Source organism: Echeneis naucrates, chromosome 7 (assembly GCF_900963305.1).
Source record: "Echeneis naucrates chromosome 7, fEcheNa1.1, whole genome shotgun sequence".
NCBI lineage: Eukaryota > Metazoa > Chordata > Actinopteri > Carangiformes > Echeneidae > Echeneis > Echeneis naucrates.
Window position 1 is genome coordinate 5,073,921 of NC_042517.1, and position 13,904 is coordinate 5,087,824.

Sequence of the window (13,904 nt, forward strand, 5' to 3'; positions counted from 1 at the left end):
CCATGTGGGCAGACTGGTGGGGTAGACCACAGTGGAACAGGAGGAGCTTTTAAGCTAAATTGAATATTATATAATCTACAGCAGTGGAGAGAAGTGAGTGTGTGGGTTGCCAATATATTTGGTTAAAAAAAAAAAAAAAAAAAACTTTCTTCAGATGAATTGATTGGTCACTTAAAAAATTATGAAACACAATTAGAGCCCAGAGTGTTTCTGCATGTTCTCCCTATCCTCTGAGATCTTCTGCAGCAGCCTTAATGTACGTCTCTTCAGGTCCTCACGTGTGAATGACCTCCTCGGAGATGTCCTGTGTTCACTTCCTTGATCACCCAAAAACCTTTTCATATCCAAAAAAGACAAAGCAATCCATGAAAAAGTGCAAAAAATGCCATGAAGCAAATGTTCTGCACCCCCCCACCCCGACCCTCAGAGTTTATAATCCCGTAGAAGTTGCCACTCTCCGAACAAAATCAAGTCAGTGGAAAGAATAGATATGTGAAAAAATGCTGTTGTACATGTAATAGTAGTTGAACCTGTGACACTGCAGATGTAGTAATAATTGCAGTGCTTGCATTGATGTTTTTTTTTTCCCATTTCTCTTGTAAAATATCTCGGGTACAAACGAAAAAGAAAAGAGGAGTCAGGAGAGTGATGTCACATCGCGAGGGGGCTCTTCTGAGGGGTTTCATGTTCCCTGGCCCTTTTCAATTCTTTCACCCTGGAACACAGGAAAAGACGGGTGTCCGTGAGTACGGCAGCCGTGACTCACAAGCTCATCAAGACACACACACAGGCTTAACAGCATCACACTGCTCAGCCAGAACCATCAGAACAACAACAAGTCAGCCCAGATCATCAGGAACTACAGCTGGTCTGTGAAAGAAAATGTTGGTCAGGGTTGAGCTGAACTGGCACTTTGGAATGAACAAAATAGGATAATTATGGCACAATTACAATATCATTACTATATCAATAATTAATTACATTTGTGCACTTCTGTGACAAAATAAGTACAAGAAATCTCATTTTAAATGTTAAATGTTCCAAAACAATATGGTAATGATATAGCCATTATACTTCATTACCCTAAATTGATATAACTAATTTCAAAATGACACTTAGCCTGAAACCACGGCCCTGAAAAATGCAGCTGTATGACATTAACGCGCTGTCGTCTGATTATCTTCTAAATTTTTCAGTCTAGTTTGTGAATGAAGGAAGGAATCATTGGACTAAGTTTATTCTTCTAGAGGAGGCCACTTTGTCAACTAAAAACTAAAAGAACAAACTGGTGTCCAGAAATGCGTTGTCTGCTCTGCCACGAAGTAATACAGCCAGAGACTGGCGGTGTGTGTGAGCAACATGTGGTCAGCTTGTTGAGTACACAACAATTCTGACCTAAAAATTGATTTTAACACATCAACTACCATCCGTGTACTGAGTCCTACTCTAGCAGATCTTAGCAGAAGGTAAATACTGCACCATTTATGTATTGAAGAGAGGCACACGGAGGGGGGATGCATGGTTAGATATGGTGCGCGCATGTGTGTGTGTGTGTTTTTGTGAGTGCGCCGCATCCTCTTGTGCTGAGCTGGTGTACTCCCTGGAGGCATGAAACCATTAAAGCTCTGTGCTGTCGTCCCAGTGGGTGAATGAAGCTATTGTTTGTTTTTTCGCTGTGACCTATATGCCATCACAGCTTCTTAAACTATTATCACAGTGTAGCAGAGGAGCCTGCAACGGGCGCCGGATACATCGGCAATCGCCTGCTCTGAGAACAGGCGCCCTAATTTAGGACAGTATACAGCAAATAAGGAGCGGTTAAAGACATGTAACATGAATGTCAACAGCAAGGAGTTTTCAAAATTTGTGAAAAGAATCAAATGCTCAGACTTGTATACATGCTCTATGGTGTTCATAACCCCCCCCCACCCCCACTCAGCTGTTTCTTTTCGCACTGTATTTTTCTGTTTTGTTTTGATGAACCAATGGGAATATTCCATTAATCAGTTTGACACCGTTTTAATGAAGTGGAAATTAGACAGAATAAGTTCTCCTCTCAGTCTGTTGAGTGGCTAGAAACAGGACACACAGCCAATCAGAAAGACAGACAACTACTTGAGAAACAGCAGGCCCATAGCATGCCTGAAGGTAGAAGAGCAAGGCCCATAGTAGTCACCACTTGACATGCAGCAGAAGAAAACATGATTGAGTAAAAGCCTCCGGCTCTCTCAAACTGGCTATCTGCATAACCACACAAAACCAAAAATGACTTGGAAAAAAAAAAAAAAAACAAAAAAACTAAAACAAAACAAAAACCCAACAATAAAAAGGATAAAATAAAATAAAAAATCAAAACAATCATGAAACAAAAATTAATTTCCGAGGAGAGAAAGACAGAGATAAACAGAGTCAGAGAAGTGCCTGTTAAGTGTTGCGGTGACATTGTCATTCATAAGCACTTTGTTAGTTTAAGATAGGTTCTGCTCTAAATCTGAGCTTCTCAGTCCACCTGTGGCTCCAGTTGGCAGCCTTCATGCAAGCAGGCATCAAGCAACAGTGATGGAGAAGGAGGCAGAGTGGGTGGAGGGGTGGGAGAGAGAGAGCAAGAGCAAAAGAGAAAATCAGACTGAAGGGAGGAAGGAGAGAATGTGAAGGCTGAGACCTCAGGAGGAGATAATTGTATTATTAAAGAGTGAGAGTAAGAGATAGACTGGGAGATAAGAAGGGGGGAGAGGCATACAGAATAAACAGGGAAGGAGGGAGAGAGAGTGAGAGAGGCACGAACTGAGTTGCTGAGGCTGCACTCACCCGCTTGAACAGTCTATGGTCCATCAAGGGGCTTGGCATAAACAGCAAAACAATACCAGACAGCTATTAGCACACAGTAGGCACTGTGAAGGAGGGGGCGAGGACAGGTGGGGGCCAAATACAGTGAGAGAGGGGGAGGGGGGTGGGGCTTAGGTGTTGGAGACATTTCTAACCACCCAATTTTTCCAACAAAGGTATATCAAAAACATCAAACCGAGTCAAGAGAATAATCGAGAGATGGACAAAAATCATGAAATCAGTGGTAGTCTCTAGCATGTCTTACCAATTAGCTCAGACCACGAACCAACCACAAGTGATGTTTCACTTATGGAAAATGTTGTGCGTGTTTATATGTGTATGCTGGTATGTGCGTTTGTCAGTGTTGGGGTCTACCTGTGGCGACAACGACGTAGGAACCTCATGATCTTCCTGGCAGCTTGATCCTGCCTCTTTGTGAGAAGACTACCTCTGTAAAACACCATATAGACATCTATGTCATGTGTTTGTGGAGCAGCACTGGAGGATGCCACACAGGACTGTGAATATTCCGGTATTTGGCCTTAAGATATAGCTGGGAATCTACCTCAGTTTGTGCTGCACCAGCGCTGCAGCCGCCCCGCGGTGGTGGGGCTTCAGCCTGCCAAACTCCTTGTAGCTGCGGTAGTATTGCTGAATGAGCACAGCGGCTCTCCTGCTCTGCTGGAACTTCTTCTGCTCATGGTAGCTGCGAAATTTACTCTGGATAAGGATGGCGGCCTGCGTCATCTTCTTATAAAGTGCATACTGTTGACAAGAACAAAGCTATATGTCATGCCGTGTTTGCGTGTGAATGCTCCAGTGGCGCTATGGGATCACACTGTCGTAGAGGAGTGCAATCTGAAGTTCGGCAATGATTTCAGCTCAGTGAAAATGTTTTACCTTCAAGGCTATCCATGTTAGCTTGCAAAGAAAAGGAGAAAGATTGTGAATGACGTATTAACGTCAAAAAACGCTGAAAAGCTTGAGTAATGAGACAAATCTATAGTCCCGCCTTTAAAAAGATGCAACCAACATTTTGCGGCTCCTACCTGTTTGTATTTCTTGTAACAACGTTGAATAACGGCAGCAGCTACTTCCTGTTGTTCTCGGAGCGGCCGTCCCTGTTGGAGAGTAGAGTGGGATAGGTCAGAGGTGACAGTAGTACCTGCATTTCTCTACACAGGAAACTAGTTGATCTGTCAAGTCTCCCTGACGTCTCCTGGTGGCTGGCATCTGAATGCCACCCTGGCATGAATCCACCCATGGTGGACTGGCCTCCCATGAGGAGGTAAGCTGTGGAGCAACAGAGAGCCAAAGGTCCACCTTAGTATCAGCTGGTGCAACAGATGACTGTAAACAACAGGGGAAAACAGTTTGTCATAGGAAAACTCATATAGTTGGGAGGTAGGGTAGGAAGTTGGGGAGTGGGATCGGGCAGGGTGCTTGGGGGGGGGCGTTGGGGGCTGGTGTGTGGAGAGCTAGGTTAAAACAGGCAGTAGCAGGCTCCAAACACCTCACTGACAGAGAGAGAGAGAGAGAGGAGAACATAAACTTAATCATGTCTAATTGGAGTAGGGAATAAGAGGACAATGCATCGTTCCTCTATGCAAGGCCATGCTCTGCTCAAGCTACCTTGCCATGCTGAAACCACAGGGACATATTTGTTTATTTCTTTGTTTATGTTGTCATGTGCAGATGAGCAGAGAAACACAGGATGAGACAGAAACAGAAATACAGAATGTGAATAATGTTAAGGGTGATTAAAAAAACAGAGTATCTCCAGTTAAAAGATGTCTATAGGAAACACATCACAACCATGAACTTTACTGCAACAATCAGAGCTCTGGAGCTTGGAACCAAATAAACTTGTCAACATCTCCCCAAAAGCCCAAAACGAAGCTGTCTAATTACTCCAGTTCTAAGAGCACAGCCCTGCCACTGTGGGCCGCAGTACACACAGCACACAGCACACGGCACCTGAGAGCCAGGCCTGTACCTTGTACTTGCGGAAAGCAGTTTGGACTAGGCGGGCAGCCTCATAGAGCTCTCTCTGCTCTGGATCTGACAGAGTCAGCTGGGCCAGGTCTCGCTCCACCTTGCTGTTGGAAGCATTGATGAACTCGCTCCAGTCAGCTGGGGAGGGAAGGGTGGACCTCTCCAGGGACCCCTCTCTCAGCGGAGACCCACCAGGACTGAGGCTGGGGTTGGACGATGGGGTCAGGGGCTCGTTATAAAGAGATCTGTAGAAAGAATATGAGGTCCACTTCCTTATTATTGGCTTATTAAAATTGGTTAAAAAAAAAAACAAAAACATTTTTATGCACAGTCTATGCATTGCCAGAAACTGAAGTGTTTCAGACAATAATACAGTGAAAGGATTTTAAAAAAAAAGCAGTTAGCAGGACATGTATATGCTACATATACTCACATGTTGGCTATTTAAAATGCATCTCTGCTGTTTCCTGCCTGACAGCACTCCTTACCGTAAGTGTATGATGCTCGGCAGCTGTTCCACGTCTCCCAAGTAGTTGGCCAGCCAGTTCATGGTGTTGCTGACCCCTGATGTGTCCAAGGGGACCGAGTCGGCAGCAGTGAAGTTTTCCCTCTTGATTCTCTCTGGCGTTGCTTCGATGATGTGCTCTGCCAGAGTCATCATGTTGACCTGTTTTGTTCAGACAAACAGAGATGACCTTACCACGAAATGCATACATGTAATTCAGTGACTATACATGATCATGTATGTTCATGTTCATGTATGACTGTTTCCTTCTATTGCAAAAAAGTTGGACCTGATATCAATTTGAGTGATACTGCAATTTGCTAAAATGAATCCAGCATTTCCATCAGGGTTGGAAGAGTGCTTAGACACAGATGGATGGTTAGAAGGCTCTCATAACTGTAGAAGTAGATCAATAGAGAGAATTTATTATGCAGCGCTGGTCATTAACAGAGTGCCAGATTAGGCTGGTGAATATTGCCAAACAAATGGAGAGGGCAGGCATAAAAGAGGTTGTGTGGTACCGTTATGACCCGTTTAAATGCCATCTTGCTTTTTTCACTGGTGACTGCGTAGCTCTGTGTGGCATGGTACTTTAACAGGAAGCTTGACTATCCATCCTTCCATATCTGCTTAGTACATGTATTTGCATGAAGGCTTCATCTTTTGCAAAAAAATGTTTTAAAAATAGATTCGTTCGATGTAGTTGTCATTTCTGCTGTTCACGTGCCAGGTTCGGCACAGTTAGCAGACCTAGTTAGCGCTTGTTTATTTTTTAAAATCACCTGCAGGTCATCCATCTGTGTGAGGCAGTCCTGATTCTCCAGATCGTCCCGATAGGTTAGCAGCTCTGCATCAGCCATCTCTCTATCTGCCATGACGAGCATCCCTAGCTGTTCTCGCTGACGCAACCGGTTGACCAGTTTCTCCTTCCCCAAGCTGCCGCCTCCACTGACCCCCAGCGTTTTCCTTCCCAGGCCACTGCTGGAGAACATCTCTCTTGAGGTCCATCTGGCTGTCCCTGTGCTGCCTCCAGAAGACAGGCCCTTCTCTGAGCTGAGGCCTTCTGAGGACAGGCTCTTGGGGCTAGAGGACAGCTTGTGGAGCTGTTGCTGCTCCAGGCTCAGAGGAACAGACATGGCCTTGTCGGGCCGAGTCTGAAAGAGTTCTGGGTTGGGTTTGTGTTTTTTAGCTAGTGGGAGGTCTCTTTGGCCCTCGCTGCTGTAGTAGTTGGAGGGCTCTGATCTGGGCCGTCTCAAGTCTGCAAAAAAACAGAAAATGTAAGAATTGGCTCTCTAATACACTGACAGTTGCAGCCTAACAGAAGATACAGGCTATTTTTATTACTGATTTATCTTCCAAATGTAAGAGCCATGTGAGAACTGAACCTTCCTGACCTGGATTGAGGCTGGTGGTGGTGGATGTGGTTGTGGTGGTGGCAGGACCTCCTTTCTTGCCACTGGGTGCGACTACACTGTCGTTTGCCCAGCTGACCATCCAGCTGTCTGTGGTGGGGGCATCCGGACCTGGGGAGAAAGACATGCGAGTTGTGGGTGGTAGAGGGGCCGGTGGCTGCTGCTCTTCTCTCTGTAGCTGTTCCAGACATTCAGCCAGTTTGGTATGGCCACGAGAGCGGGCAATCGACAGGGGTAAGCGGCCTAGAGAATCTGGGATGGCTAGAGCACGTCTGTCCCATTTGTACAGCACCACCGCCGCTTCCAGGTGACCCAGAGCACACGCCCACATCTGGAGAGAGAGCAGATTTAAAGATGTTGAATCACGCGGCATCATTTCAACAGACTGTTTAATCTACATCAGCTACAGGTTTCTCTCACAACAGATCACACAAACTAGGATTTATTCCATTAGTGCTCATTAAGATGTTCATTCTTACCAGAGGTGTGCAGGAGAAGTGATCCACATTGAGAGGGTCCACTTCCAACTCCAAATCAATACTATCAGCATGTTTGGTGCTAAATGGAAGACAGAAAACAATCAACAACTGGCTGTCACTTAGCGTGGCGTACATCAATTACAAACCAAAGCAGCATTACAGTATCTTGAGTATTTTGTTCTCACCGCCACTTGATGAGTGTTTGGATGAGAGTGGCATAGCCCTGGCCTGCAGCCAGGTGAAGGAGTGTCATCCCTCTGAATGTCTTGGAGTGAATTAAATGTTTGGATTTAGCCCAGCAAGCTCTGCTCATCATCTTCTCACAGACCACCACAACCCGGCTCTCAAAGGAGCTGCTCGCTTGCATCTGGCCAGATACACACTCACATAAACAAAAGAGCAAGTCGTTATTTGTTGTTCTAAGCAACCAAACCAAAAGGGCTAATTTCTCAAGCAATTATCAAACAACGCTTTGCTTGCTCTGTACTGTCACATGCACACATATCTTAATGCACGGCGTATGAGTAGGGGGGATGTGGCCTTTTACCTGTGACTGGCTGTTGTTGCCGCCCCCTCCACCTCCTCCGCCTCCTCCGCCTCCCCCTCCTCCACCCCCAGTCCCCCCTGTTCCTCCCCCAGCTCCGCCACTCCCTGTACTGCTCGGCTGCTGGTGGCTGGCCATCTCTGCCATCCTCCTCTCCATCTGCTCCAAGCGCTCCAGGATAGACATTCTGAACTGGTTATCTGGGCAAAACAATGGGACACAGAAGAAGAACACTTCAGCACATAAGTAGAAGGGAAAAAAAAGTAAAGAAAAGCAAAGATGCTTGTCTTTGCTGTTAGCGACACAAACAACCCTGAGCCCTGACAAGACAAATTATCTCACAATTTGCACCACAAGCCACACTAAATATGTTGCTCTGAGCAGCATTAAGGCTGTCGCAGTGACTTTGGGGCTTAACATCATAAGGCGTACAAATCAAGACTCACGCAAATGTATCAAAGTCATTTCTGAGCTGCTGCAGCGCTGATGGTGAGTAAATTTCCTACTTTCACCTGTAAGACACAAACTCATGCTAATCATTATTAATCTCCCAAAAATGGTAGTTAAAATATATCAACCAACTTCATCAAAACAATTGGCTTCACTGAAATAATCTTTAAGGTCCATCAATCATCTGCTAATGGCTCCCATCAATTAACTCCTGCCGCCATCTTTCCTTCACCACTTGAACACGGCCACATCAGGCTATAATACAGCCTGAGTGATTAGCTGGTGAGTGGGTGCATGTTAAATGTGTCCATGCTTCTATACAGGGCTTCAGACACGCTCTGGGGGAGTGAGCAGCAGAGGCACTCTTCAGCTGATTAAGTACAGCCTATAATGGCCAAGGAGTCCCAGCCCACCTCCATTCCATGAGCCTGTTCGTTAGGAGGACCACAAAGCTGACAGTACTGAATCAATCACGTTAAACCTACCCAGAGTCCTTGAAATCCCAGATGGCTGCAGGTGCACAAGACTGGAGGTATTTTACGTACAGCTTAGGAGGCAACTACTGCATTGTAGCCAGTGTCAACGAAGTTTTATGGGTTGTCTCTGGTCACATTATCAACCTTGCAACAAGACAATCTATTTTCCATGTCAGAAATATAGAACATGCTGCATAATGCAAGACCTTAGTGAGCAGAGGGCAGAACAGTAAACATGTTTAAATTTAAATCAGCGCAAAATATAACTGGAGTCCAACTGGAAAATTAAGCAGACTGTGAAATTGCCAGCTTTTGCTCCTCGTACAAAATGTATCTGAGTGGCTAATATTAAAAAGTCCTAACACATATAAACCCTCCAATTTAAATAATGCAAAATTGTAAGACACAAGGCACACTGAGACCCCCTCGGCCCCCCACTTTCTCCAACCGCACACGGAAAAAACACTCACTTTCATGTTAAAAAGCAATACATGTGTGAGTATGTGTGGGTCCGCACACACACATTTACACATAAACACAAAGTATTCCGTGCACAGACAGTGGAATGGGATGGGCACAGAGAGCCCACTGCAGCAGGGAGTATAGAAGACTGCATTAGCATTCCCCATTTAGCCACTATGAGGCCGTTTCTGTGGCAACCTGCTGCCGAGCGGTAACTAGGCGACAGGAACATGGCTGTGTGTGTATGGTCTGCCTGCGTACTATTGGCTTATTGATGAAGGGGAGGAGAAGGACTCGGTACACCAGCAAAAAAAAAAAAAAAAAAAATTGTGAGCGAAAGGCAAACAATGAAAAAATGGAGTCCATAAATCTTCTTGGCTGTTCTTTTGTGTACTTTGCCCGCTCTTTTTTCTCAGTGTTGACGCCGTAGGTGAGGACCTAATGACTCTAAGTGGGGAACCTTCACAGCACGATCTGGTGACATTTGCGCCTTACGGTATCTTGACAGTCGGGGCTCAGGGCTCCGTGGAGAGCTAATGTCACAGTAAAACCTGCCATAAGCCACCATAAAAGAGGTCAAATAACTGCTATGATTGTAAAGGAAAACATAATGTCGCTGGCTGGTACGATGCTGCTGTCTGTGGCAACATGCTGCACTGTTTATATCGGAGACCTTTCAAACGAGGTCTCTGCCTTCCGTCCCCGTGTGAGCATGCTCTCAAATGAAGTAGGCTGAAATGTCTCTTCTGGTTCCTATCTATGTGGGAACCATCTTGAGACAGGTGTGGTGAGGAGTGGAGAGCCTGCTCCAGACTGTGTGCTCATGTCAAGAGGGGAGTCATGGGGTTGAGAAAGGTCACAAGACTACAGACTGCTGGGGTACAAGGCTGTGCTCTTCCTCTCCCTGCGGCTTACAGGTGGGGAAAGACGTAGACAGAGAGATGAGGAGAGAGAGAGAGGGAAGAGTTAGCGGTAGGCTGACATGTCTTTGTTCAGACCCAGTGCTGCAGTGTGCTGCAGTGCAGATGATGTCATCTCCACCTGCTGCCTGCTGCTCCAAATGCGATGCACGTCCACTGCAGAGGGAGGATGGGGGTAGAGACGAGTGGGAGGAGAGAGGGAGGAGACAGGAAAGGTGAGCAACCAAACAGAACCGGAACAACTTGGTGACGTTGTGAACGCCCTCCCACTCTCTGGTTTACTCCCTTGTGACGGTGTGTGGCAGCAGACGTGGTCACTCTCACACATTTAGAGTAGACTGTGATAAGCTATTTTAAACAAGGGTGCAAAAAACAGCACCGCCCATTGTGTTTTGAATCCTTGAACGAAAGGTGATTAGTTGAAAACGTTGAAATTACAGCTGCCATGACACAAGTGCGCCTTCTGAAGCCAGGCTAAGTGTGGATGAGCTAGATTCCCTCTTCAGTGGTGATTTAATAAAGATCCTCCTCATGCTTTTGTTATTGCATTCATCTGCAGGATCTGGACTCTTGCTAACTTCCAAATTGAATATGAAGAACAGAAAATTAGAGAGGATTTTTCCCTCTCCGGTAAAAAGACCTACCCTGATTTGAATGCTTTATTAATGCTCTCACGTCTATCTATCTGAAGTAATCTCTGGTGTGCGTTATCCTGTGGAGTGCAGAGTAGTGTCTACTTTGGGTTATTTTAATGAGCGCAGCAAACAGTTAAGAGTGAAGGATTTTTTTGGTACAGTCTGTTACATAACAATTATGTGCACCTTTTGAAAAAGCACCGACTATGTTGCTAAACGGTTTGTCTCTCCACAGAAGTGGGACCACCACCTCTCACTTTTGGCAAAATACTTAACAGTGTTTTAACACAGACCGATGAATACTATACATCGTGAAGAACTAAAACACTCCATATAACACTTTGTGACGAAGGTCTTGAACTTTTGGAACTGCTAACCCAAATGAGTAATTCTGTCATTTGCCTTGGGACCCAGGCTCATTACAGTAAATTTCTGCCGTTGTAATTGTGAAGCCACCAGACGCTGGTCGATGACCTGGTCATGTAAGATAGATGTAGAAGCTGCGCTCCGTAGGAAAAGTCATGAGCCATAGCAGAATACTGCAACTGTCTGCATGATGAAGCTGGTGCCTGATCTCCACAGAGTCAGTTGTGTGATTTCCCGTGCGATGACTCTCAGGTGTCACTATGGCACTGCTGCTGCTTAAAACTAGCTTCTGTCAAAGCACATGGGTGTCCTCCAGATTATAAGAAAGCAAAGAATCTGCAAGATGTGCACTGGGGTTCAACCCAGACAGCGTCACGGACCTGACCTGTGTGATCTACCTCATCTCTGGGACATGGCAGCACTTCTTCGTGCGACAGGTTGACATACAGAAGGATAAGGGGAGGAAGGACAGGGCTGTTTATTGACACACAGTGGAGCACAGTGGGAGTGAGAACAGGCTGAAGGGAGGAAGAAGACAGCAGGAGAGATTACAGGTAAGGACAGGACAAGGATGAGTTGAGATGAGACGAGAGGACAGGATGGAGGTGATGTAGAGGGGGAGAAAAAGGGAGCAGAAGAAAAAGGGCAGTCGAGAGAGGACATGTCGAGGCAGGAGTTGTTACTGAGACAGGTTGAAGAATTCAGTGGCTGGGTCAGGTTAGTGGGCAGAAAAAGGCAGCTTGTCTGTCCCTGCTTGAAAATGTCAAGGATGAGAGCAAGAGGAAAACTATTAATGGCGCCCTCTTATATTGGAAACATGTGGGCTCTGTGGGTACATAAAAATTCATTTTATTTTCATCCTTGGACCAGTCAAATACTGAGTTAAAGTAGCATTGTACATAATAGCAACACGAGACAGCAGTCTAGGTTTGAGCCAAACAGCAGAGACTGAGAGTTAGTTGTGTTAGAATCATTGTCTATGTTTCTGTCAGTTCCCCGGCCCTTAATCATCACACACTGCCTTCCTTATTGAAAAAGGCACGCTCATTTTATTCCAGTATGTTTTATAAACATATTCATAGAGTCAGCTCTCCAAGGATGTCGGAGGAAGAATTGAATCCTCACTTCTGAACCTATGGTTGTATTCATGCCAATCAATTTAGTGCCGGACGTCATTATCTCTCTGCTGCCAGTCAACTTCTCACATGCAGCCCAGCAGAAAGACCTAAGGCCAGCTTCTCTCTCGGTCTGTGTCTCGGTGTGTGAGCCGACTGACAGGGGCTGGTATTTGTGACCATGCCGAGGAAGGGGCCAGGCCATCTGGCAGCAGCTGGAACACATGGGCGTCTGTTGATTGGGCCAACTTTACTTGACCGTGTGTAATGACTGGCTGAGGTTTATTCTTGGTTCTCCCTTCCTCCTTATTCATGTAGGGAGAGTGGTAACAGCACAAAACAACAATATTGTACAAGATAAAGACATATTTGCTTTGTGATCTGTTCTTATGGCATCAAATCTATTTGAGGATTCTATCCATCCATTTGTCTTACTGCTTTTACTGTTCTGGGTTTCAGGGGGTGGCGCCGGAGGCAGGGTACACTCTGGACAAGTCGTCGGTCCATCACAAGGCAAAAACACACAAACACGCAAATTCATTGAACAACGGCTAAATGAGAGATCCTGTGCACTTATGCTAAGAGGCTCTGAAATGTCAGAGGAAATTGGTTCACCTGCAGGAAACTCCTTAGACACAGAAAAGCCATGCAAACCCCCTATATTTTTTAAAAAAGAAGAAAAAAAAAAAAAGGTTGATAAAACTACAGATTTTTTTGTTATAAAACATCGTGCCGACATCTCTGTCAGATGTTCAGGATGAGAATCACTTCATTAATCCCTGGAGGGAAACTGTGTTCTACCTTACACTGACTTTACTCGTGCTGCTTAGAAGAATTTGCCAACAGAAACTACAGAAATCCTTCCCATTAAAGAGCTGTGATGTGCTGTCAACATTTAGAATTTCAAGACTACCAACCAAAACCTAACAAGTTAAAGCAGCCACATGCCTGGAGCACAAATTTGCCCTACGTTCTTCTCAACAGCAACAGTTTATGCACCCTACGTGTTCCACAGGGAAATTATTTACTGTCAACCATATATTGAAGTTCAATAAGCACGAACAAAGGTCACAGTGCTTGAATGATACTCTTCTGTTCTGTCACGAAGGTGCAGCAGCTCTTAACCTACTGGCATTTGCCCAGATATATAGGTCAATATGAGCAGTCTGAACGCTGAATAGATACACATTGTGACGTTGTAGGTAAAATGCCAAGAGTGCACACTATTGGGATTTACTGTCATCTACTATCGCACTAATAGAGTGATGCAGTATTGGCTTTTTGTCTCAGAAAGCAGGACAGTTTGATTTTTTTTTTTTAAATAGGTGTTCAATTGATGCAGTAACAAGTACATATCATTAGCGTCCTGTTTGCATAAACAACTATATACTGCTTGACACATGAGCTACAGCCAAGAGTGCAAATGAGGGATGAGTAGAGAAATTATTTCAAAGATGAATCAATCTGATATAAAACGCCACGGCCCAAGGGACAGGATGTCTCCAAAGCTTTCCATTAATAGTAAGACAACACAGTTAGGTTGAAATGCATTCACAGGAATCTCAGCCTGTTCTGCTTTTTGCTTTTTGTCCTTTTTAATATGGTCCTTACATTCACATTTCAGTCTTTTACTCATGTGTTTGAATGCTATTTACAGAACACTGAAGAAAAAATTGTGATCTCCACCTGAAGAACGAGACAGAGACCTCAGACTCACAT

The 13,904-nt window shown here is 45.1% G+C and overlaps 1 protein-coding gene across 1 annotated transcript in view; it reads right to left on the bottom strand.

Annotated features, from left to right (window-relative positions):
- Nucleotides 1-682: 682 nt before the first annotated feature.
- camta1a (calmodulin binding transcription activator 1a) overlaps nucleotides 683-13,904 on the bottom strand; it is a 114,171-nt gene continuing 100,949 nt past the window's right edge. Inside the window, exons 9-22 of the mRNA XM_029506279.1 lie at nucleotides 7,875-7,961; nucleotides 7,765-7,841; nucleotides 7,403-7,599; nucleotides 7,218-7,296; nucleotides 6,721-7,069; nucleotides 6,109-6,584; nucleotides 5,310-5,488; nucleotides 4,823-5,066; nucleotides 3,876-3,947; nucleotides 3,727-3,747; nucleotides 3,392-3,591; nucleotides 3,202-3,276; nucleotides 2,809-2,839; nucleotides 683-715 (exon numbers count right to left, since the gene is read on the bottom strand). Coding sequence (XP_029362139.1) covers nucleotides 683-715; nucleotides 2,809-2,839; nucleotides 3,202-3,276; nucleotides 3,392-3,591; nucleotides 3,727-3,747; nucleotides 3,876-3,947; nucleotides 4,823-5,066; nucleotides 5,310-5,488; nucleotides 6,109-6,584; nucleotides 6,721-7,069; nucleotides 7,218-7,296; nucleotides 7,403-7,599; nucleotides 7,765-7,841; nucleotides 7,875-7,961 — 2,120 coding nt within the window. The remainder of the gene's footprint in view (nucleotides 716-2,808; nucleotides 2,840-3,201; nucleotides 3,277-3,391; nucleotides 3,592-3,726; nucleotides 3,748-3,875; nucleotides 3,948-4,822; nucleotides 5,067-5,309; nucleotides 5,489-6,108; nucleotides 6,585-6,720; nucleotides 7,070-7,217; nucleotides 7,297-7,402; nucleotides 7,600-7,764; nucleotides 7,842-7,874; nucleotides 7,962-13,904) is intronic.